General features: G+C 52.1%; 8 protein-coding genes across 8 annotated transcripts; 3 read left to right on the top strand and 5 right to left on the bottom strand.

The window, feature by feature from the left end:
• Nucleotides 1-230: 230 nt before the first annotated feature.
• COCSADRAFT_139296 (uncharacterized protein) lies at nt 231-3,039 on the bottom strand. The gene is made up of 2 exons (XM_007700364.1): nt 1,331-3,039; nt 231-1,281 (listed from the first exon to the last, which is right to left on the bottom strand). Exons 1-2 carry the CDS (start codon nt 2,749-2,751, stop codon nt 603-605), a joined length of 2,100 nt encoding a protein of 699 aa, XP_007698554.1. The 5' UTR covers nt 2,752-3,039; the 3' UTR covers nt 231-602.
• A 911-nt stretch (nt 3,040-3,950) lies between these two features.
• Nucleotides 3,951-7,099, bottom strand: COCSADRAFT_305111 (glycoside hydrolase family 3 protein). The gene is made up of 4 exons (XM_007700363.1): nt 6,749-7,099; nt 6,303-6,680; nt 6,032-6,247; nt 3,951-5,921 (listed from the first exon to the last, which is right to left on the bottom strand). Exons 1-4 carry the CDS (start codon nt 6,852-6,854, stop codon nt 4,009-4,011), a joined length of 2,613 nt encoding a protein of 870 aa, XP_007698553.1. The 5' UTR covers nt 6,855-7,099; the 3' UTR covers nt 3,951-4,008.
• Nucleotides 7,100-9,483: 2,384 nt separating this feature from the next.
• COCSADRAFT_159051 (uncharacterized protein) lies at nt 9,484-10,552 on the bottom strand (the record flags this gene model as incomplete). The annotated part of the gene is made up of 2 exons (XM_007700362.1): nt 9,484-10,031; nt 10,087-10,552. 2 exons carry the CDS (start codon nt 10,550-10,552, stop codon nt 9,484-9,486), a joined length of 1,014 nt encoding a protein of 337 aa, XP_007698552.1.
• Nucleotides 10,553-11,418: 866 nt separating this feature from the next.
• COCSADRAFT_35449 (uncharacterized protein) lies at nt 11,419-12,674 on the bottom strand. The gene is made up of 2 exons (XM_007700126.1): nt 12,498-12,674; nt 11,419-12,327 (listed from the first exon to the last, which is right to left on the bottom strand). Exons 1-2 carry the CDS (start codon nt 12,549-12,551, stop codon nt 11,668-11,670), a joined length of 714 nt encoding a protein of 237 aa, XP_007698316.1. The 5' UTR covers nt 12,552-12,674; the 3' UTR covers nt 11,419-11,667.
• A 103-nt stretch (nt 12,675-12,777) lies between these two features.
• COCSADRAFT_35448 (uncharacterized protein) lies at nt 12,778-15,428 on the top strand. The gene is made up of 5 exons (XM_007700125.1): nt 12,778-13,063; nt 13,118-13,727; nt 13,775-14,539; nt 14,589-14,898; nt 14,948-15,428. Exons 1-5 carry the CDS (start codon nt 12,794-12,796, stop codon nt 15,057-15,059), a joined length of 2,067 nt encoding a protein of 688 aa, XP_007698315.1. The 5' UTR covers nt 12,778-12,793; the 3' UTR covers nt 15,060-15,428.
• A 192-nt stretch (nt 15,429-15,620) lies between these two features.
• COCSADRAFT_35447 (uncharacterized protein) lies at nt 15,621-17,167 on the top strand. The gene is made up of 3 exons (XM_007700124.1): nt 15,621-15,942; nt 16,004-16,303; nt 16,363-17,167. Exons 1-3 carry the CDS (start codon nt 15,717-15,719, stop codon nt 16,845-16,847), a joined length of 1,011 nt encoding a protein of 336 aa, XP_007698314.1. The 5' UTR covers nt 15,621-15,716; the 3' UTR covers nt 16,848-17,167.
• Nucleotides 17,168-17,294: 127 nt separating this feature from the next.
• On the top strand, nt 17,295-18,943 carry COCSADRAFT_35446 (uncharacterized protein). Its single transcript, XM_007700123.1, has 5 exons — nt 17,295-17,511; nt 17,559-17,568; nt 17,670-17,970; nt 18,022-18,298; nt 18,347-18,943. Exons 1-5 carry the CDS (start codon nt 17,372-17,374, stop codon nt 18,852-18,854), a joined length of 1,236 nt encoding a protein of 411 aa, XP_007698313.1. The 5' UTR covers nt 17,295-17,371; the 3' UTR covers nt 18,855-18,943.
• A 60-nt stretch (nt 18,944-19,003) lies between these two features.
• COCSADRAFT_354546 (uncharacterized protein) lies at nt 19,004-21,105 on the bottom strand (the record flags this gene model as incomplete). The annotated part of the gene is made up of 4 exons (XM_007700361.1): nt 19,004-20,293; nt 20,377-20,441; nt 20,508-20,715; nt 20,938-21,105. 4 exons carry the CDS (start codon nt 21,103-21,105, stop codon nt 19,004-19,006), a joined length of 1,731 nt encoding a protein of 576 aa, XP_007698551.1.
• Between the last annotated feature and the right edge of the window lie 895 nt (nt 21,106-22,000).

Raw genomic sequence — 22,000 nt, 5'->3', positions numbered from 1 at the left:
AAAGGCATGATCTGCTCGATGATGTGATGCCTTGAACCATATTCGAACAAAAGCAAAAGAACAAGGAGATGGTGTGTGTAGCTGGGATAAAGAGACACGTTTCGAGTCTGTGTCTCGCAACAGGCAAGAGCCTCGATTTGTCACCATCAAGCTCCGAAAGGACTGTCGTACAATGTCACGTGCCAACGCGTTCAGCAAAGCATCCGGCTGAGCGCGTGCTGGGTCCCGAACAGCCAGGGGTTGTGACAAGATCAAGTTCCGAGTGAAGAATGGATTACGATATACAAGAAATGTCTAGCAACGTATGCGAGACCCATAGCTTTAAAAGGCAACTATATACGCAATGATCTGTATCCAATTCCATCCTTCCCTCACCCCACCCATATCCCAAGGTATCCCCCAAGACTATGATTTGCGCCAAACAATCGCTCCAGAAAATGCTATTGGAGAAGTGAAGGTATAAAAGCAAACCAACATAGCGCCATTGAACAAGAGTTTTACCAACAGCCTACCAACTTCGCGAATTTGTTATGTAGACATTACAGGAATGCGAAACCCTGTCGTCAAACCTACCCCATGACAAGAGGCCCACTCACTCTCATCTACCGTACTGCCTCGCCTTCCGGCTTTGGGGTATCCAGCTCTGCGGTTAGAGCTTCCACCTCTGGCACTGGACTAGGTGCCTTTGCCGGCTCGTGCGACGCCTCATCAGCGGGAGCTTCTTCAGCTACCTGTTCAGTAGGCTCCGACTCCTTTGGGGCTTCTTCTTCCTCCGCCTTGTGCTCCTCCTTGTGCTCCTCTTTGTGCTCCTCATCGCCATGACCGTTGGTGACAGCTGCCTTGGCCTTGGATGCGACATCTTCAACCTTGGAAGCAACTTCCTCCGCCTTCTTCTTTCCTTTTTGTAGGGTGCTAGGCTTTGAGGCGGCGGGGGCCTTGTGTGGTGGAGAAGCAGGCTTCTCATGAGTCTTGCTGGAGCTGGCCGCTGTTGGGCGCATCATACGCTCAAGGAAACCGCCCTTGGGTGCGGTGCTTGTGGTCGAGGTGCGGGACTCCGGTCGCTTTGGTGCACTGGGTCCAACTGAAGGTCGTGGCGCCTTGGTGGTGGCGGCAGCGGGCTTGGGTGGAGCGCGTGTGGTAGTGGCAGGTTTTTTTGCAACCTTGGGTTCTTCGCCATGCTTCGCAGCTGAGGCCGCAGTAGGTGCGGTCAAACGTGAAGGCAAGCCGACGGGGCGTGTGGGCGACTTGGGAGCTGGCTTCTTGAAGCCGGTTGGTGAGACGCTAGATTCATATCAGAGCTATGGACTGTGTAAACTGCAATTGCACGTACCTTTTACGGAGAGCAGGAGGGGCGGGCTTGGAAGCGACAGGCTTCTTGGTCTCTGTAGATGATGATGCTGGCTTGGCCTTGGACGCCGCGCTGGCAGTAGGTGCAGTAGCTGAAGATGCCGCTGGGCGTAGGGAAGAGCGGCTTGTCTTGGTAGTAGGGACCTTAGCAGCCGGGGCCTTTGCAGCAGGAGCCTTTGCAACAGGGGCCTTACCGGCCTCCTTAGGGGCTGTCGGCTTGGACACCTTGGGCGCTGGACTGGGCTTGGGCGCTGGTGTGGCCGACTTGGTCTTCGGGGGAGTTTTTGGTGCTGCCTTTGGGAGAGGACTCTTTGGGAGAGGGCTCTTTGCGGATGCCGGTAGGGCCTTGGAGGCCTTAGCAGTAGAGATTGCCGAGGGCTTCTTGACCTCTAGCTTCTTAGCTGCAGGAGTTCCATTGGTCTTTGTCTTGCTGTCAGCAGGCTTGGAAGTCTCCGCTGCTGGAGCCTCTTCAGACACAGGAGCCGCCTCCTCGGTGATAGTGGGCACATCCGTGGAAGATGCAGTCTCAGTCTTGTCTGAGGTTTCAGCGGGCTGAGCGTCGGCTTGGGGCTCTTCTTTGGCAATGGCAGGCTCCTCAGCAATTGCAGCCTTCTCCTCTGCGATAGCAGCTTCTGCAACAGCCGCCTCCTCTTTGACGGCGGCCTCCTCAATGACAGCTTCCTCCGCGGCAGGAATGCTTTCCTCAACGACAGCTTCATCTTGGGCAGGTGTGTCGTGTTCCACAGCAGCTTCATCCGTGGGGGCTGCCGGTCTCAGCGCGAGATCTTCCTGGGCACCCGTAGTAGGCTTGTCCGGATTTTCAGCAGGCTGAGTGGGAATCTGTTGTGGAGATGGCATTGGGGAGATTTCGGCGTCGTCGACGGCGTTTTCTTCGGGTTGGGTTGGTGTCTGCTCAGCCTGGAGCTCAGAAGCTTCTGCGAGGTCGGAGACCTTAGGCATGTCGGTAGTTTCTTCTTTTTCTTCTGCCTTTCGGTCAAGAGGAGCCGATAGCGAGGATTCTCGTGATGCGACGGCCTGCTCGGGAACAGCCTCGGGGATAGCCAGGCTCTTGGCGCGCTCTTCCTTCTCGTCGCCGACAATCTTCTTGAGATCAGCGAGCTCTTCGGGCCTGTCCTCGCTGATGCTGAAGCTCTCGCGGCGGTGTGCAACGGTGCTGTTGGACGGGGTGCCCTTTGTCTGGCCGAGATCGGTGGGCGTGTAGGCGCTCGTAGGAGGAAGTGAAGGCTCGACAGGGACAAAGGAGGCGCGCACCTTTGACCTGGGGCGGTCGTCGTTGTCTCCTGGGGCGGAATGGTCTACTGGGGAGCGACCGCGGGGCTCGGGTGAGGCAGCGGCGTTGGAGTTTTCGAACATGGCGCGCAGATTGCGCACGCCGTTGGACATGCTGAGAGGCGACGAAGCAGTCGTCAATTTGCAATCGACTGTGTGGTGTCGAGGAGCGCAGTCGCCGTAATGTAAGTAATATGGGATACGTGTGAGAAGTCGGTGGTCCGCGCCTGAAACCCGGGCAATTTGTTTATGTACAAGCAGTGACGACTTGGTGGCAGGGATGCGTGGAGCGTCCCACAAGAACGCAACGCTTACAACCGACAGCAGAGGGTTTCAATTGATGATTCAAGTAACGGGATTTTGTTTTGAACAGACGAGCAGTGCAGTGATGGTGGATGAACCCCTGGGGAAGCTGGTACAGCAAGGAGTCCAAGGTGCTGTCCGGAGTAACCATAACGACTGCACCAGCTCCTAAACGGGCCTAGCGCCTGTGACGTCTGGCCTCGCTCTGGCCCTCGCCACGGGCTTCATAGCACAAAACGCCCGATGCACATACATACTCACACTCACTGTCATCTAACCATTAGACCCCTCGGCACGCCCAATTCACCCTGAAATTACCTCACCATAATCCCTTTCTCAGACTCCCCTGCAAAGCTTCGTTGGCCATGCACATGCAACTCGACTGGCGCCCCTCCTCAAACCACGCACCAGTCTCGTGCAAACACGGTAGCATCTTTCTGGAGCACTCGACGCATGACGTGTATTAATAGCTCTCCTCGTCATGTTCCAGCCTTACATGGACACAAGGGACGACTATTGTACTAGTATGCATATACGTAGTAAACTCCCACGCGACAGTCAGGGATAAAGATGCTCGAGTCAGGCCAATCACGTCGCTTCTGCGCATGAATCCCTCGCAATCTCCTTGGGCCCGGCCAATCAAGAGCATCCGCCGCCGGTATGTTCATTGCCTCACGTGAGCCCCCTGATCTCTTGGATAGCTTTTTGTCCTATGGTCATTGCGTATGACATGTGTCGAGTCTTTCACAATTGCTAAAAGCTTCGTGGAAATGTTTTGTTTCTTCAGCAAGGCAGAAAACAGCTTGACTTTAGGTTCGCCATTGGATAATTAAAACGGGAATTCTCCTTTCAAGATGCTGGGCTGTCGACGTTATCCCGTTCTGCATGTGACAAACAGCCGTAACCTTTTGGACTGGAATTGCCCAACACGAGATATGCTCAGAACTTTGTGAAATATCGGACCGGAACAGAACTCATTCAATATTGGTAATGTTATTAACTATTAACTAATAAAGTCATTCGTTATAGGAAAGGCCTCGCTCATGTCGTTAGAGCAAAGAGAACCCCTCAAACAGGGCTCGTCTGATCTCCCTGGCAACGTCCCGTAGCCGTACCGCACCTCAGATGCAAGTCATCCGAAGACCCACCAATCCAAACCCCATAGTCACCACCCACAGCAGGGACAACCCAATTCTGCTCAACGACATCCCACACGCTAAGGTCCTTCCTTGTCAGTCGCATCTTCAACGTCTGGGTAGCTCCAGCCGCAAGCGTAGACGTCTTTGCAAAGTCTCGCAGCTGGAGGATGGGCGTGTCGACCGTGCTCTCGTTGGGGAACTGCAAGTAGAGCTGTGCGACAGCCTTGCCACTACGGCTGCCAGTGTTGGTTACCGTTACAGAAACGTCGTATGCCACATCAAAGAGCGCGGGGTTGCCACCTTGTGCGCCACCTGCTGCAGGCCCGGGCTTTTGCTCGTTGGAATATCCCGCAGGATAGGGGTATGTCGAAGGAGAAGCTCCCACCTGCGCAGCAGCGTCGGCATCATTCTTTTCAAGCCACGAATACAAGTAGCGCCAGATGCGGTTGAAGTTTGCAGGCCAGTATGCTTCAGAAGCAGGTGGAATCGCGGTCGAGTACGACGGTGTTTGGCCCTTTGCTGGCCGTGCTGGTGGCGTTTTGGTGAGTGGCGTCACAGGGGTGATTGTGGCGTCGGAAAAGGAGAAGGTCGTGTAGCTGAGTCCGTGGCCAAAGGCATAGCGGGGTGTGATGTTGGCCTTGTGGAAGTGACGGTAGTCAATGTACAGGCCCTCTGTAAACGTGTCTTGAGGCTGACCCAGTTGGTATCCAACAAGCTTCACAGAGTTGCCAAAGTCGTCCTCAGCATTGGGCAGGGTGTAAGGCAGGTGACCAGATGGAGAGACATCGCCGTACAGCACCTGCATCAGAGAGTTTCCTGCTTCTTGTCCGGGCAAATGAGCGAATACGATTGCCTTGACAGAAGGAAGGTCATGCCATTCGTTCATAAGGATAACTCCAACAGTGTGCACGACAACGACGACATTCGAGTACTTGGCAGCAACATCCTTGATCAGTTTGTCACCATTGTGCCACAGGTTCAGGTTTGCAGAAGTTCGGTCTCCTGGGTTGCCCTCAACCGTGATGTAGTTTTCTCCCGAGTCGGCAGTTACAAAGACAACGGCAGTGTCGTTTGGAGACGGGTTCGAGTTACCCGGGAAGTTATCCGTGTTGAAGAATTGGTAGTTTGCACCGCGAGCCTTGAAGCCATCAATGGGCGAGTCCATGTATGGGTAGCGAGCGCTGCCACTTCCCCAGCCCATTCCCAAGGTACCTTTGTTGCAACCCTGGTCAGCGCACGAGTTGATGCCGTCTGGGTTCTTCTCGGCGTCTGTTCCGAAGATCTTGAGCGGGGCACTCGCGGCCAGAGGAAGAATGTTGTCTTGGTTCTTCAACAAGGTAATGGCATCTCGAGCAACCTCACGAGCAACCTCGGCGTGATTGCCCTGGACATTCACGAACTCGTTTACTACACCTGAAGGCGAGATGAGTGCACCAGGGTAGAGCGGGCCCTCGGCATTCTGAGTGTTGGTGTCAAAGTTGGGCCTTGGGTAGTTTTGGTCCTGGCCCATCTGGAAGTATGTGGCCAAGATGCGTGTCACGGCATCGTTGACGCGGTCCACTGGGACAGAGCCGTTCAGCACCGAACGGGTCTGTTCGTACATCCAGTAGGAGTTTCCGAGGACAAGAGGGATGTCATTTCGATCGCCAGGCATGGACATGTCCAGACCAGCGAGGGTTGAGCTGACACCGGAGATTTGGGATAGCCAGTCAGACATGACGAAACCCTGGAAGCCGAGCTCATCCTTCAGGAGACCGTTGGTCATGTAGCTGTTTTGTGCGCATGCGCTTCCGTTGACAGCATTATAAGCAATCATGACTGAGCCGACGCCGGAACGTACGCCTGCATTGACATTAGCTTCAACTTGGCAAATCTTGCAGTCGTTCATCCGTTGCCGTAGTGTAAAAACATACATGCATACTGATCATTTTCAAGGAAACAGTTTAACTTACCTTCTGCGAATGGCCAAAGGTAGAGCTCGTGAAGCGTGCGGTCATCGACATTTGACGAGATGCCTGGCTTGACAAGATTCCACATACGGTACATTTCCTGCTCGTTCGCAATCAAATGCTTGATGGTAGCAATGACGCCAGTGCTCTGAATACCTTCTACAGACAGAGCACCTCCAAATGCCTGGAGAACCGGGTCGGAGCCAAAACCCTCCCAATCTGTAACAGTTATAAGTAATCTGCCTCTCAGAGACGTATTCTTCCAGATACATACTTCTGCCACCTCGCGGCTTGCGTCCAAGAGGTCCTACACTTGGTCCCAAATGGATGTTGACTCCCTTTCCGCGGAACTCCTCTCCAATAGCGACTGCACGTCGGTAAATGAGATCCTTGTCCCACGTTGCTCCAGCGGTGATGCCTGCCGGGAAAGCAGTGTTGTGGTCGGTGTTTCTCACACCCAACGGACCATCTTGCAAGCAAAGCTGCGGAATGCCTACTCTCAAAGCACTACCAGTATTTCCCACACAGCGGCCCATGAAGATTCCCGTTCCAGCTGTGAGATTAGTCTTCTCAGCAAGCGTCATATTGGAAACGAGGAGAGAAGCCTTTCGGTAGCTCTCGGCCCAGTCCGACACCCATCCTCCATGGGGAGCTTTTGGCAGAATGTTAGCATGTATCACAAAACAACAAGCAGATTGGGAATCGTATTCGCACACATACCAGGATAGTATGGCGGCGCAACATAACCTGCAGGCACAGGGTCACGCTGCTGGATAGCAGCGCCAGCCGCGAGTCCGGAGAGAGACAAGAAGAGAAGGGAAGCCATGATTCCAAGACCGACGTCTGGTGGTGACAAAAAGAAGGTACTTATCCCTTCAACTCAAATTGTTCACTGGAATCCCTCCAAAACAATTCAAACCAAGGGTGCGAAAGCCACCCATATACATAGTCCTCCCTCTCTCCCTCTCTCTTTCCCCTTACCCATGACGCAAACCCCGCAAAAACCCACCATTACCTGTGTGACCACCACCCCCCTACCATTATTCCCCAAAACAGAAAGCCCATCGCGCTAACAAGTAAAGTAATTAGCACATAGGGAAATGGTGATGGACGAACCACATCCCAGCTGACGCCGGGCAGAGCGTTTGTAGACATATGCCCGAAGGCAGGATTATTATCTGCGTTTGCGCGACTGGGGTGGGAGGAGCCCCGAGATTGGGGGGCGCTGCTGCAACGGGTTGCCCGTCCGGATAATGATCGGCTTGTTTTTCAACGGGACGCAGGTACAGGGGTTACGAAAACGGGGTGGGTTGCCATTCATCTACGATCTCTGGGTAGGAAAGCAAAAGAAAAAGCAAAATTTTGGGTGGGAGTGGGCGTTGCAGCGAATGAGGTGTCATGAGTTAGATATTTGTCGTCGGAGCTATGTAGATAGAGTTTGTAGGTGCGGGCGTATGGTACGCGGTTTGAAGATAGTATAGCTGAAGAAGAGAAGGGTCTCCTGAGCTGAAAAGGTACGTAAACTCTCGGGCTCGGATCAAACGGGATCATCGCGTACGACCACGAGTTTTGCGATCATTGATCGCACGACACAGCATCGCCAGGTCCCTTGCCTTTGGCCCCGACTGCAATATTCAATCCACGCAGCTCGACACATCGAACACTGTTTGGTGGATCGATACTTTTCCACCGCCCCGCCGCGGCGCCACGGCAGGCTCCCATACTCTACACACATATACATATACCTGCCAGCCCCGTAAGTACTCTTCCAGCTGCAGTGCTTCCGCCCAGTCACTTGCATTTGCATCTAGTAAGTACGCACACTACGTACATGCGCCGAGCCCGGACCGGGAAGCCTAGCAATCCGTATTGCCCGACCTATCGATCGGCAAAGGGCAATTTGCGGGGTTCAAGCAACCATACTACACACGGTGCCCATGAGTAAGAAAACAGCCGTAACGTGACATATGTCAACCAGGGTAGGGATGCGTGTATCAATAGTGATGTACAGGCACCAGTCACCAAACTTGGTTCACTTTAGCCCCCGAGATAAACGAAGTAGTAGCTGCTAGCTTTCATGTGAAGAATCGATCTTACCCGCCACGCCTGATTTGTACGCTTGGTCCGGTACTTATGTACTGTGTGTAGTGTGCGTCGGGCGAGTATTACGATGCGCATGACTATTTTTTTGCATTTTTCAATGAGTCGTATATTATGCGTGGGGAAGGGTACGTGGTTGTTTTGGGTGAGGGAGTATCGAAAGAGGGCTTAGTAGTGGGTGCGCTAACCTGGTTGCTGGCGCCGAGTTGGGTGTATATAGTAGGTGGGCGTGGGCTATCTGGTGTGTGGGTGGTTACACGGCAGTGGGGATGCAGTACCTTGCTGCGGAAGCAGGAACCGAGGATACTGGGGGGGTTGTGGCTGTCATGAGATAGGATGGGGAGATTTACTCGCCTATTCACCGTGACGTCTGTTCATGCTACAGAGATGCGACTGGGGCTTCTTCAGAAGTTGCGAGAATATGTTTCTATGTATATCTCCTTGGCATATTTTCTACATGCGCAATGGCTTTTTATTTCATTTGCATAAAATGCATCCATTGGCAAGTAGCTTAGTCTGGCAGAGCAACGGAAAGGAAGATAGCTACGGATAATCGGTAGTCACAACGGTGGGCATGACAAGCAAGCCAAGCCTAGATATTGATACCCCAGTCTGAGTTCGGTACCCCTGTACATATCTCAATAATGTGGAGCTGAATTGGCAGGTGCGACGGACTTCAACCATGTTCGCATCTGCTGCCACGTGAGCATCGAGTACCACGTCGATCTTCGCCTCTCGCGGTACAGCATACACAATGACGACCAATGGCGCAAATACTACAACTGACTAGAGAGGCCAAGGGAATATCATTGAATGCCTTCACATATGTCAAAACGCACAAGGGTACACTGTTATTTGAAAATCGTCATTTGTTTGGATGGAACTGGATTACACTATAGTGAGCCCGCTCATGCCATCCGTACAGTCCATGTCGGTGCTCTCACCCGATAGATATTTTGCAGAATAGAGACTGCAGCCATGTCGATATATGCTATTCCACTAAGTACGCCATGAAATGAATTCCATCATCTAAAAATGCCTAAGATTGAAAGCAAGAAAGTATAGCAATGAGGGCTACCGTCGCAGCTCTTCCTTTTGGTACATGTAAACTCCTCTATGCATGACCCCCTCGTGTGGATGTGAAAAAAACCCCGAGATTATGCGCGGTCTGAGATGCGCGAAGATGCTGAGCTTCCATTCAGGATTTCGAATGCCGAAGAAGCGCGAAAAGTACAAAAGCAAAATGAGTAACGTTGGTGAGGTTTAGGTGTGCTTCAAAGTAAGCAATAAAGGACTGGTGGATGTACTCCCGGTGCATGATTTACAAGAACGGAGTGTAGGCATACAAAGCGCCTTCAGTAGGTGTCTTGAAATAAGGACGGCAAAGTTGCATCTCCATCTGCGCCATCGCGAAAGGCGAGCATCTCATCATCGAACAAGGCGAAGGTAGTATCCATGTTGAAGTCGATGTCGAACTCCGCATCGAGTAGACCATGGCGGATTGACTCAGCATTGTAGAAAAAGTCGGCAGCCATAGGAGCCTGCGGATATATCTCTGGGAAGATATTGGGATCGAAGTAGTTTAAGACATCTTCAGGGCAGGGGCTATCTCCGGTAGCAGCAACAGGGTTTGCAGTAAGCGGTGGCTGGTCCGTAACCTCAGGTACCGTCGGGATCAAGTTGGGGGACAGCTGGAACTGGAGCACTTCTGGAGCCGTAGTCGTCGCTGCAGCTCGCTTCGACTTGCGTGATTGACGTTTCTTCTTCTCGCCAGGCTTCCTTGGAGTGTACTTGTAGTTGGGGTGCTGGCGGAGGTGTTCTTCTTTTGCAGACTGGGCGGCATCCTGCCAGGGCCTTTTAGCTTCAGGAGAGAGGTTGTGCCAAATTTGAGAGCATTGAGTAGCTAGGACTTGGTCAGTGTATGTTTGTCTGAAGGACGGAGGGGGCTATGTGCTTACAGATCTCTTGAATAGTGAGGTGTGGGAATTCGGCCTTTAGATGCTTGTGCATTGCATCTCGAAAAATGATCCAACAGTTCATTGGGCGTGGGGCCTTTTTTAGGCCAGCAGCAACCGCTCTTAGGTTAATTGAGGCTTGCTCAGAAGGCGATGTCTTCGCTGATTTGGGGCTTGATGCAACTTGAGATAGGCGCATGTTATTCTTCGGCATCTGTACTAGAGTGTGGTAGTTGCTGTTGCCGCTATCCATGACAGTGAGTTCGACAGGAAATCCAGAAACTTCACCCACACAGTGTTTGAAGTGTTCTATTAGGATACCCCCAAAGAGCTGTGGAATATTGTCTTGGAGAATAACCAGATCATTGCCGTTGTGCCAATCATCCTTGCAGCCTTGAACAGCAGCTTTAAAACGTGCTTCTGCAATTTTGACTGCCTCGGCGAGTGAGATGCTGTTTGTAGAATCCATTGTCTAGAAGTTGGTTTTTGCGTAATGTGAGAGAGTTAATCAAAAGCCTTTATCAAGACTTAGAACAAGAACCAGCTTTAAAATTCTGAAAAAGGGTAGGGTCGTAATCTCAGAAACAAAAAAGTGAAGTTTTGATAAGAGAAATTGCTCAGGTGCGTCACTAGGTACCGCCAAGCTTCAGCAGGCAGTCACAGAAAAAAAGGGTGCCCAGGCCTGGTGATAGCAAACAGTCAGCGCGCAATTCATCGCTCACCGTCGAAACTCGCCTTTACTTACCTCACTAATACTCAAGGAAGTCGAGATTTCTTGAGTCGTGAGTCGCAAGGAGAAGTTACGTCATTCACCTGCGGTTTGCCGTCTGAGGCAGCAGTCTGTAAGGGGGCGCAGTTGAAGGTCAGATGGACGGTAGACTGTGGTGCCTGATGTGTGAAGTGCCATTGATGCTGGAGTCACAGGGGTGGCTGGGTCAGCGTAAGGTAAAGTTAGGTAGTGCTAGGAATAAACAGGCAAGACAGACGTCAACTCACCTTTACTTGCATAAAGGGCGGTTTTGAAAGATTCTAGTGCTCCTAACTAGGAATCACTTAGAATGAAACGTGCATTGCTGCATTGTTGGGAAGAGAAGAGCAATGACAAGGGGCTGTAAGACTGAAAGTCGTTTGGCTTTTTGACCGCGACTTGATATATGAGACAAAGGAAATAGCCTGACGCCACACACGGATGAGGACTGAGACAAATGGATGTGATTTGGCGCTATGCGTGCCACAAACCACAGTGGTTCAGGAAGGTACCCCCTTGCATAAGAGACATCTGTAGCGAGACTACAGGGCATTTCGCCACCCTATTTGTCAAACGCACATGGGCTCCGAGGAAACATGGCATTGGTCGTGAAAGTTCGATCTGTCTGATTTTGTGAATGTAAGAAGAATCGGACTCTGTCGATCTGCTATACTTTTGGATGTACAGGGTGAAGGAACTACATTTTTCAGGGACTTTGCATATGCATGTCCCACAAGGGTATTTAGTGCCAGTGTCCAGCTTCTTTCGTACAAACGATAACTTAGCTTTTGAATACATAACATATAAATCCGCTCGCCTAGTATGAAATAAGGGACTCAATCTGCCGTTCCATTGGGTAGAGCACCTTGGATGCCTTCTGACAATCTCCAATCTCGCACTTGGCCTTTCCAATCTGCAATTCTTCCGTCGCGGATCTTTACAATGACAACCCTGACTTCTTCTCCGTCCAGATAGCATCGGGCCCCTGCGTTACCCTCTCTTGGCGCGTCTCCACTTGCAGCTCCGTTGCCTAGCCCGCTACTACCCCACAGGCCCTCCCCGCCTGGCGAAGTCGAATAGATATCCTCTGTACCATCGCTAAAAGTGTTGTTTGCAACGTGTTGAGCCTTGTACCATGTCTCTTCTTCCGACCCAGAGGGAACCATCTGAGCAAGGCCATTGATGGTAGTGCTGATTCGACTCAATGAGGCTGTGTTCATGCCGAGAAGAAGCTCGGCTAGTGATCCAGACCGGGGTGCTGGGCGGGTTGGCGAAGGAGAGCGACCTGGCTGACTTAGAGTGGGTGGCCGATGGGATATCCAGTCGTGCACCAATAGAGATACAAGCGAGTTCGATTCCAGGTTCTGAGTCTTGCGGGATGATGCAGGTGTTGTCATGATGATGATTGGACTTGAAGAGTAAGGCGTGTTAGGTAGATATGTGTAGTTCATAAGGGAAACATGAGGAATGTTTTCCGAGCATGTTGCAAGATGAAGCTGTAGTATCTGTCAGAATCTTGCACAAGACCAAAGAGCAGCAACATCCATTGGGACACATGATATGAAGATGGGAATAATCAGAGACAGGATAGTAATGACAAGAGATTGCCGAGGAGGATCGATAAGGGAAATGTAAGACAACACTACTGGCAGGGAGGATAACTCACAAAGCGGGCATTCTGGAGGCATGTTACGACCTCTTCTGGTAAGCTGTTGGACATGCTGGGCATTAACACGAAGTGCAATACTACCCAAGACGAGAGAGAAAGGGGTGTAGTCCCGCAAAATATCCAGAGAATGGCGGCACGACGCGGGTGATGCTTGGGTCACGGGCTGTGTTCGGTGGGTGGGATGCGACAGGAACCGGGCGGCGGAAACGATGACGTTGGAACAGTCCGTGCCATGTCTCCGCCTGATAGGTTGCGCGTCCCCCAAGATGACCGCTGGCATATATGTAACTACCATGGTATCTGAACCCGCAATGAACGCCCCACCTACACTTGCGCCCGTGGACATGGCAGAACCCTTCAACCCGGACTTCAACAGCGCATCTGACCCCGCAAAGGACGGCGCCCTCGCATCCCCAATCCACGAGGCCGCTCCCACAACGCCGGAACAGCGGAGTACTCCCCAGGATGCGCATAACCAACAGCGGGTCCATGAGATCCTACACTCAGACGTGGGCGTCTCGACCCTGCTGAATCGCCTGAAAGCCAGCATTTCAAGTGCTAGGGTCAGTAGGCGCCAACTTTGACTATGCAGCCCAACCCGCTCACATACGTGGTAGGACTTTGCGAGCTTTCTGAAGCGCCGGGGCGCCCTTGAGGAAGAACATGCGGGCAGCTTGAAGAAACTCAGCCGGGGGACACTCGACGGCGTGCGCAAGCCCGATTCACGACATGAGAGCTATCAGACTCAATTCGAGCAAGTCCTCCACGCCAACGAGCGCATCGCCGACAATGGCACCCAGTTTGGGCTCGCCCTGCACGCCATGCACGAGAACCTCTTGCAGCTAGCCAACAAGATGGATGGGAACCGCAAGACATGGAAGCAGCAGGGACTGTCTGCTGAGAATAAGGTGCAGGAGGCTGAACGGCTGGCTGAGAAGGCCAAGGCCAAATACGACCAGCTGGCCGAAGATCTCGACCGTGTCAAAACGGGCGACACAGGGGCGGGTAGGAAGTTCGGTCTGAAAGGACCCAAATCAGCAGCCCAGCACGAAGAGGATCTTCAGCGTAAGACCCAGGCGGCGGATCAGGACTACGCCAGCAAGGTGCAGACGGCACAGGCCTTACGCAAGGAGCTCATAGCCACTACGCGGCCTCAAGCCGTCTCTGCACTACTGGACTTGATCAAGGAAACAGATGCTGCCCTTACCATGGAAATGCAGAAGTTTGGTAAGTATCTTGCCTCTGAAACTGAGACCCAACTGACGCAGCGCTAGCCTCATTCAACGAGAAACTCGTGGTCAACAATGGCCAAGTCGTCACACCCCAGCCGCTCAAGGGCAGCACTGCTCACCCCCCACCCAGCATCAACCAGCTCATTTACCAGATTAACAATGAGCGAGACTTTGAGGAGTTCATCTTGAGCCAGGGATCCAAAGCGCCTCTTTCCAGAGCGGAGCTTCAATACATCAAGCATCCGACCCAGAACCAGGGACGATCTCATCCAACCCCGCCAGCTGGAAATGGTCGTCCTTCAATGCAGCTGCAGAGCCAACCCCCACCGACCTTCTCGACGCCGCAGCCAGACCCCCATCCTACTTCTCCCTTGCAGCAGAGCTCTTCGCATACCGAGCCCTCGCAACAGCCTTCATTCGGGACACACTCGCAGCAGCCGCCTCCTTCGTTGCAGCTGCAGCACCACCAACCACAGCCGCCTCAGCCAGCATCATACCCAACCAACGCTCCTTACTCACCTACGTCTCAGGCCCCTTACCCACAAGCGGACTATCCGCGTGGCCCGGTTGGTCAAGCCACGGCACAACAGACTAGTGGCGTGCTATATCACCCTGGTCAACCTCCCATCAACCCCATCTTTGGTATCACTCTAGAAGAACTGTTCCACCGAGATGGCTCTCCCGTACCGATAATAGTATATCAATGCATTCAGGCTGTCGATCTATATGGCTTGGAGGTCGAGGGTATTTATCGGATTCCGGGAACCTCGTCACATATCCAGCAGATGAAGGCTCTGTTCGACAGTGGTATGTTGCATAAATGACACATATCGGTGATTCAACTAACGCAGGGCAGATGCTTCTCAGGTTGATTTCCGCAATCCCGAGTCCTTCCAGCACGACGTCAACAGTGTCGCAGGGCTGTTGAAGCAGTTCTTCCGCGAGCTTCCTGATCCGCTCCTCACGCGTGAATTCTATGGCAAGTACATTGAGGCTGCACGTATTGACGATGATACGATGCGCCGAGACTCGATGCATGCTCTGATCAACGCCCTGCCTGATCCGAACTACGCAACGCTGCGTGCTCTGTCTTTGCATCTGCACCGGGTCCAGCAATCTTCAGAGATCAATCGCATGAGCACTGCCAACTTGGCCATTTGTTGGGCGTAAGTAAAGACGTACTGAGTACTTGCCGCGCCAGCTAATCCTGTATAGGCCCTCAATCATGGGCCCCCATAAAGGCAACAACATGGCCGATGCTGGACTACAAGCCCGCGTGATTATCACCATCCTGGACAACGTGCTTCAGATATTCGACGAGGACTAGACGAACTAGAAATCTTGAATGCGTTAAAAATCTCTTCGAAGAGGGATGTTTGATTTGTGCAGGTCACACTGCTTGTACAGAGTGGTTCTCGGCGGCGATCTGCGATCTTTTGCTCTGTGAATGGCTTTATTCCGTAAGCATGAGGCAGTATGACTGTCCTGTAACACGGGCATATGACGCTTCGTGTCGAGTTATATTTGAACAATAAGGAATATGAGGTATTGGTGGACGCTGGTAGATATCCGTAGTGTGACAAGAGAAGCCAGTGCTAGGCTAGAAGAAGGCTCGTGTTTGGTGATGGGCCTGGCATGGTTTGAATACAAACAGGCACAACGGCCAATACTAATATGCGCGTGTCAATTGACCAAGTGATGAAAAGTGCGCTGCTGCCAAACGAGGATTACGTAGATGGCTGAAAGAATCAAGTGGAGACGTGTGTCGTCGATGCATACGTAGTGGGGCGTACTTACCCCAGTGCCCCGGGCACGCTAGCTGGGTTGACGGGGGGAGCTGGGGGGTAATATGTAGGTGAGGGGAAGCTCTAAGTCGCCCAGGGTCCCAAGTACGCCCACGCTCCTTCAACCACCCGCACGCTTCCTGACATCAACGATTTCTCCGGTGGTTCCCCTCTTGGCCTCCTTCTCTACCTTCAACACCATGCTCTCACGTCGTGCTTGTGCCAGCGTGCGTGGCAGGCTGATCCCACAGCCAATTGCCACTGTCCGCACGCGAGCTTTTGGTGCTACAACTGCGGCGCAGAGTCCTGCGCGAGCCCCGGCACTTGCCGATATCACGCCAGACAGTGCGGCGAGTTTTAATGAGAAGCAAAAGAAGTTCCGCGATGGTCTAGTAGCAGCCCAGAAGCGAAAGGAGCAGGAGGAGAGTACGTCATAATCCCCCAGCAGCAAACCAATCTTCAAGAACACTGACATGAGCCATTGCAGAAGAAGCTCGCGCCCGTGAGCATGAGAATGCCAAAAAGAAGGGCGGTGCACTATCGTCCCTCATCTACGGCACACCCGAAGGTCGCGAACTTGACAAGGACATTGAGCGCAGCTTCTCGCAGGTCCTAGCCCGCGGCAAGTACGTTCACTCGATCGTCTTCCACGAGGTCAAGCAGGAAAATGTTGAAGAATACACCGAATTGGTTGGCGGCTGGTATCCCAAGATGGCCTCAATTCCCGAGAACAAGGTCCATCTGGTAGGTAGCTGGAGGACTGAAGTTGGCGACTGCAACACCTTTGGTAAGCTCTCCAGTCTCCGCCATAGCTTGACTCGCTACTCTGCTGACCACACTACACAGTACATATCTGGGAATACCAGCGCTACGAAGGATACCACGAGTCGTTACACAATATTCAGTCGCACCCCGAATTCCCCGCCTTCGATGCCAAGCTCAAGAATTTGATCTCCGGCAAGCGCAATTCTCTAATGCAAGAGTTTTCTTTCTGGCCAACTACACCACCACGCCAGCTTGGTGGCATCTTTGAACTACGCTCGTATACACTACACCCAGGCAACTTGCTAGAGTGGGAGACACACTGGCGACGTGGGCTGAAGGCCCGACGAGAGGTCATGGAAGGTGTCGGTGCTTGGTTCGTTCAGATTGGCGACCTTAACACAGTGCATCATCTATGGCAGTTTGCCAACCTCGAGGAACGCAAGATTCGTCGTGAACAGAGCTGGAGCGTGGAAGGTTGGGGCGAGACGGTGCACAAGACGGTGCCACTCATTCAAACCATGAAGAGCAGTATCCTTATTCCCTGCTCCTGGAGTCCTGTCGCTTGAGCTGTACCTAATGGAAGCCGAACATGACTCGAACTTAACGTTTTACGGGATGAGAATGCAATACTCGCACAGAAACCAGATCCTTGCTCTCCCAGCCCAAAAACCACTCGTCACTGGGCTTCAAAAAGATAGAAGCCTGCTTGGTGCATGGACTGATCAAAGTATCACTGAAGCGCAGGACTGAGGGGGTGTGGTAGCTCGGTATAACTTTGCAATATTATGGTTTGATACAATGTATTTATTGAAAACATACTTTAGTCACCATGCTGGCCGGCTTGAATTCGGAACAAGATTCGGAGGAGCAGCGTCTGTCAATGGTCCAGTCTTTGCCCACGTGTTCGCGCGAGTGCAAGCGTGTGCGTGGCAGGGAAAACAGGCCAGAGCGGCGGGGTACGTCATACGATATAACCCCACGCTCGGGCCTCTTCTCCCACGCACACACTGACGCAAAGTTTACTCTCCTCGCTGCGACAACACGACAACAATTGCTAATACCGTCTTGGTCCAGGAGAACTCGCTTTGCAATGGTTTATATTCGACAGGACAAGCTACCCAAGCTCAAAGAGTACAAGTACTCTGGTGTGGATCACAGTCTTCTCTCGCAATATGTGCTGAAGCCCTTCTACACCCATGTCGTCATCAAATGTTTTCCCATGTGGATGGCGTAAGTGCTGTCACGTATCGACCATCTTCATTGCTAACCGTTTCCAGGCCGAATCTTGTAAGTATGATGTTTTTGGGACCCTGATCCGCTCTACAAGCAGCCAGTTGAACCCCGCCTTGACCGCAAATATTTGGATGAGCACTAACACGGCTACATAGATCACGTTGACTGGATTCAGCTTCATTATTATGAACTTTCTTACTATGCTATGGTACACACCAACACTAGATCAAGATTGCCCACCATGGGTATACCTCAGCTGGGCTGTTGGCCTTTTCCTGTATCAGACATTTGATGCTGTCGATGGAAGCCAAGCCCGCAGAACTCGCCAGAGCGGTCCTCTTGGTGAATTATTTGATCATGGAGTTGATGCGATAAACACTACATTGGAGGTGCTACTATTCTCTGCAGTCATGAACCTCGGCCAAGGATGGAAGACAGTCCTTACACTTTTTGCCTGTTAGTGACGTGTGACCTGGCGGATAGAAGTTCATTTACTGACCAGCGCAGCATCATTGACATTCTATGTCCAGACTTGGGATGAGTACCACACGCATACCCTGACGCTTGGTATCATTTCAGGGCCAGTCGAAGGTATCATCATACTGTGCATTGTGTACGCCTTGACAGCCTTTCTCGGTGGTGGTAGCTTCTGGCAACGTCCCATGCTTGCGACTTTGGGCATCAAACAATTTGAGTTTATCCCAGATGTTCTGTACAACATGGCATGGAATGAATGGTACATGGTTCAAGGAGGATTTGTGCTGGTTTTCAACACTGTTCTAAGGCAAGTGTAGCTCTTCAGACGCTAAGAACCAAACTGACAGTATTAAAGCGCCTTGAACGTCATGAAAGCGCGCCGCGCCCGTGGTCAAAAGACACGCGTTGCCCTACTTGGACTACTGACATTTGCGGGCGCCTGGGTCCTGATCCCTGCCTACTTATACCTTCAGCCCGTTATTCTGCACCATCATCTGGTACCGTTCGTTTTCTACGCCGGCTTGATCAACGCCTACTCGGTTGGAAGAATGATCATCTCCCATCTTACAAAGTCACGTTTCCCAAGGGGTAATGTACTCATCTACCCTCTAATCTTCGGAGTCATTGACTCTCTTGGACCCCGGCTGCAAGAAAACTTTGGTGTGGGATGGCCGAGCGCTCTAGGTAACGACGTTTATCAAGTAGCATTCGTCTTCATGTGTCTAGGACTCGCTATCGGAGTGCATGGAAGCTTCATTGTGGACGTCATCTGGACTATATGTGATTACCTCGACATCTGGTGTCTTACTATCAAGTACCCATATCAGCCAGTGGCGGAAAATGAAGAAAGGAAGAGTCAGTGATGAGGTGGCTGGGGTTTGGATATATAGAGACGCGTAGATACAAGTAAAAATCTCTCTATGTTGCTATCGGACGAATGCTATACTAGCCATACACCTTCCGTTATCATCCTAGATGAAGTATTAGACTAACAGTCTCGAGTCAATCTCGATTAGACCTGGAACCTGCGGTACCGGGGGATAGGGCCAGCGGGCCTGTCCTTGCACTCTTCCTGTCTCTTCTGATTCTTCTTGTAGTATTCCTCAAGGGAAGCCGTTACCTTGTCCAGTTCGCTGTAAGGCTGCTCAAGAGCCAGTTCATTGACTCTGGCCTTGATAGATGCTTCTGAAAAGAGACCCGATTGTCCATTGAGATCAGCAACGTTGAAGGGTCTAGCAGACCAACGTGCATCCTCAGGATCATGGAAGTCAGTCGTCTCGTTGTACCCAAAGTTCTGCAGCTTGGTGACATCGAACGCCGCCATCATATCCTGGTCTTCGTGGATAAGGTTGTGGCAGTGGAACATGTAGACGCCGTCCCAAGGAGCATAATGCGCTTCTACAAGCACCGTCTCGTGGCGACCGAGCCAGACCACATCCTTGAGTCCCGCTTCCTCGTACGGCATGACACCACGCGTGCTCTCAGAACCGTACCGCGCAACGACCCTGAAGTCAACCAAGTGCACGTGGATAGGATGCGACCATCCACCCGACGAGTTCTCCAACTCCCAAAGCTCAACCGTGCCGCGAGGAACCTTTGCCAGGATACGGTTCTGCACATCGGCAAACCCAATGCCATTGATGCGCCACTCGCTGTTGGTACGGTGGAACCGGAAATGGTGATCAATACTCGTCTTGTCAGCTGGGAACTGGATCGTCGACAGCTGCGCGGGCACCACCGAGTTATCAACCACAGCAGCGCTGCTAACGCGGAACCGCATCACCTTATCCGTATTCGCGTAGTCATCATCAGTACCGACGCCATTTGCTTTCGCGAAATTCTTCAGGTCAATCGCTTGGCCGGCAAAGGGCGCAAAGTCAAATACTATCTCGTAGCGCTCAGCCGCTGCAACATACATATCCGATGTCTGAACCGGGTGCGTAAGTAGTCCTGCATCCGACGCGATGACCTGGAACGGCAGCCGTGTAGCAGTGGCATCAGCTTTTACAAAGTAGAGAGCGAAATTCCGGGATACAGCTGCGTTGAGGAAGCGCAGGCGGTACTTGCGTGGCTCGACGGATAGGAAAGGCCAGGGCTGGCCGTTGACGTGGATGATGTCGCCCCAGAGGCTTTTGTCTTCGCCGAGGCTGGATTGCAGGGTGCCGTCGGCATTGTAGTATTTTGAGCTGAGGACGAGCGGGATGTCGTATTTGCCGTAGCCCGAGGGGAGACCGAGAGCGTCTTCGGCCGGGTCCGTGATTAGGTAGGCGCCGGCTTGCCCGAAGTAGGCGTTTTCTGCCGTCTGTTGGTGGGGGGAGGGGTTAGTATTTTGTCGTTGAGGGGTTTTGTTGGGGGTGATGAAAGGGGGTGGCGAGGGGGACTTACGAAGTGCATGGCGTGGTCGTGGTACCAGAGGAATCTTGCAGCTTGGTTGTTGGGATAGTAGTAATCTATGGTACAGTTTATTAGCATTAGAGGAGATTGTGGGGGGAATGGCATTGCAGTGTTGTACTTACCTTTGTACTGGCCTCGCTGAATCAGATCTTCAGCCCATCCGTCAAATGGAGCACGGGAAGGCGAACCATGAAGATGGATTGAGCTCTCGCGATCGCCTTGGTTGACGAAGCGTACCACGCTCTCTGTTCCCCTGGGCACGATAATGGTGGGACCAGGCGAGATGCCATCGTAGCCCACGAGACGAGCAGGACGCAGACTGGGGTAGACCTGCTGGGTAAACGGCTTGATGACAATCTCGTAGTACCAAATCTCCTTGCCAGTAACAGGATTCGTGAATTTACTGTGTCCAATCAGTATTGTGACAGAGCATTGAGGGTGTGGTGGGGGGAAAACTTACTACTTTGGCTGCTTGGCTGGGGGGATGGGCAGTGCCTTGCCAAAGATGAGAGGGTACTCTGGGCTTTCCCAGTCCTTTGCCATGAGAGTAACTACATCGGCCGGATCATCTTCGACAATAGATGCCAGTGCCACTTTCTCTGCTTCAGGAGTGTCATCGACATATTTGGCGGGACGCTCAGCAAGAACCTCGACCTGGCCGTAGATGCCCTTGACAAGCGAGGCGAGCTGAAGTGCTGAGAAGAGATACTTGGAGACCATCTTGAACAATGAAGAGGTTGAGAAGCGGATGCTCAAAGGATGAGTGGTGAGGATGTTTCTCGACTGGAAACCTCTGCCCTTTATACACATCAGTGACGAGCTGTGGTGTTCTGCCTGAACGGTTTCTTCCACTCAGTGCACACCTCATCCCGCTCCCCCTTCCCCTGAACTCGTCGTTCATCACATGAGGTTCGCCGTTATCTCTGGTATGAATCGTGATAAGCTCTCTGCTGACTTGCTTGACCGGCGACTGTTTCTTGGAGGCGCCGTTGGGGGCGTGAACTATACAGGGGATAGGAATAGTTCAGCTGCAATCCAAGACGGAAGAACATCCTTTCTTGAACTCCCAAGACGCCATGTTTCATTGAAACGTGGTGCCTTTGGCCACACGGACGAAGGCTTTGGCGCTCGAGGACCCCGATTTGGGTGTTCATTGTGTCTTGGCTACTGTGCACATGGCCTCGCCAATACTTCCACGGTATGATTGCGGTATATTCTCATCTAGGAGGGAGGGTAGACTTGTCTTGCTAAGCGTTTACAAACTGATTTCTCGTCGCTTAAGGTCTCCACTACATGGTCAATTGTCGGCTGAGGTCTCCACTATCTGGTCTTTTTCTTGCCCCTATCGGTTTACTATCATCTCGATCGTTCATGGGCCACTGAAAGGAAATGAAAGTAGTTCAAGGTCGTCATGCAGTTTAGCACTGTATGCATGTGTCTGCAAGGGGGAATCTTCCACCTACTTACACATTGCGCGGAAGTGGAAATCGCTCATCCGGTGAGATATAATTGGGCAAGCATGCTCCCTGTGCCTATAGGCTCCGAGCATGACAGACTTAGTCAGGTTGCTTGAAATGACACATGTAGGCATAACATAGTTTAGGGATTTCTGCGG

The sequence above is a fragment of the Bipolaris sorokiniana genome (assembly GCF_000338995.1).
Source record: "Bipolaris sorokiniana ND90Pr unplaced genomic scaffold COCSAscaffold_5, whole genome shotgun sequence".
NCBI classification, from domain to species: domain Eukaryota; kingdom Fungi; phylum Ascomycota; class Dothideomycetes; order Pleosporales; family Pleosporaceae; genus Bipolaris; species Bipolaris sorokiniana.
The sequence above is the reverse complement of the archived record's forward strand: the minus strand, read 5'-3'. Positions and strand labels throughout refer to the sequence as shown.

What these genes read in the sequence shown, in the direction of transcription:
- COCSADRAFT_139296 (XM_007700364.1), bottom strand. Translation starts at nt 2,751, where the DNA reads ATGTCCAACGGCGTGCGCAATCTGCGCGCCATGTTCGAAAACTCCAAC. An exon ending in CCTCCTGCTCTCCGTAAAAG is followed by an intron (nt 1,282 to 1,330) that starts GTACGTGCAATT and finishes ATATGAATCTAG; the next exon opens with CGTCTCACCAACCGGCTTCA.
- COCSADRAFT_305111 (XM_007700363.1), bottom strand. Translation starts at nt 6,854, where the DNA reads ATGGCTTCCCTTCTCTTCTTGTCTCTCTCCGGACTCGCGGCTGGCGCT. An exon ending in CAAGCCGCGAGGTGGCAGAA is followed by an intron (nt 6,248 to 6,302) that starts GTATGTATCTGG and finishes TAACTGTTACAG; the next exon opens with ATTGGGAGGGTTTTGGCTCC. An exon ending in CCTTTGGCCATTCGCAGAAG is followed by an intron (nt 5,922 to 6,031) that starts GTAAGTTAAACT and finishes ATGTCAATGCAG; the next exon opens with GCGTACGTTCCGGCGTCGGC.
- COCSADRAFT_35449 (XM_007700126.1), bottom strand. Translation starts at nt 12,551, where the DNA reads ATGTCCAACAGCTTACCAGAAGAGGTCGTAACATGCCTCCAGAATGCC. An exon ending in GCCTCCAGAATGCCCGCTTT is followed by an intron (nt 12,328 to 12,497) that starts GTGAGTTATCCT and finishes CAGATACTACAG; the next exon opens with CTTCATCTTGCAACATGCTC.
- COCSADRAFT_35448 (XM_007700125.1), top strand. Translation starts at nt 12,794, where the DNA reads ATGGTATCTGAACCCGCAATGAACGCCCCACCTACACTTGCGCCCGTG. An exon ending in GAAGGCTCTGTTCGACAGTG is followed by an intron (nt 14,540 to 14,588) that starts GTATGTTGCATA and finishes AACGCAGGGCAG; the next exon opens with ATGCTTCTCAGGTTGATTTC. An exon ending in AACTTGGCCATTTGTTGGGC is followed by an intron (nt 14,899 to 14,947) that starts GTAAGTAAAGAC and finishes AATCCTGTATAG; the next exon opens with GCCCTCAATCATGGGCCCCC.
- COCSADRAFT_35447 (XM_007700124.1), top strand. Translation starts at nt 15,717, where the DNA reads ATGCTCTCACGTCGTGCTTGTGCCAGCGTGCGTGGCAGGCTGATCCCA. An exon ending in GCGAAAGGAGCAGGAGGAGA is followed by an intron (nt 15,943 to 16,003) that starts GTACGTCATAAT and finishes GAGCCATTGCAG; the next exon opens with AAGAAGCTCGCGCCCGTGAG. An exon ending in TGGCGACTGCAACACCTTTG is followed by an intron (nt 16,304 to 16,362) that starts GTAAGCTCTCCA and finishes CACACTACACAG; the next exon opens with TACATATCTGGGAATACCAG.
- COCSADRAFT_35446 (XM_007700123.1), top strand. Translation starts at nt 17,372, where the DNA reads ATGGTTTATATTCGACAGGACAAGCTACCCAAGCTCAAAGAGTACAAG. An exon ending in AGTCCTTACACTTTTTGCCT is followed by an intron (nt 17,971 to 18,021) that starts GTTAGTGACGTG and finishes TGACCAGCGCAG; the next exon opens with CATCATTGACATTCTATGTC. An exon ending in GTTTTCAACACTGTTCTAAG is followed by an intron (nt 18,299 to 18,346) that starts GCAAGTGTAGCT and finishes ACAGTATTAAAG; the next exon opens with CGCCTTGAACGTCATGAAAG.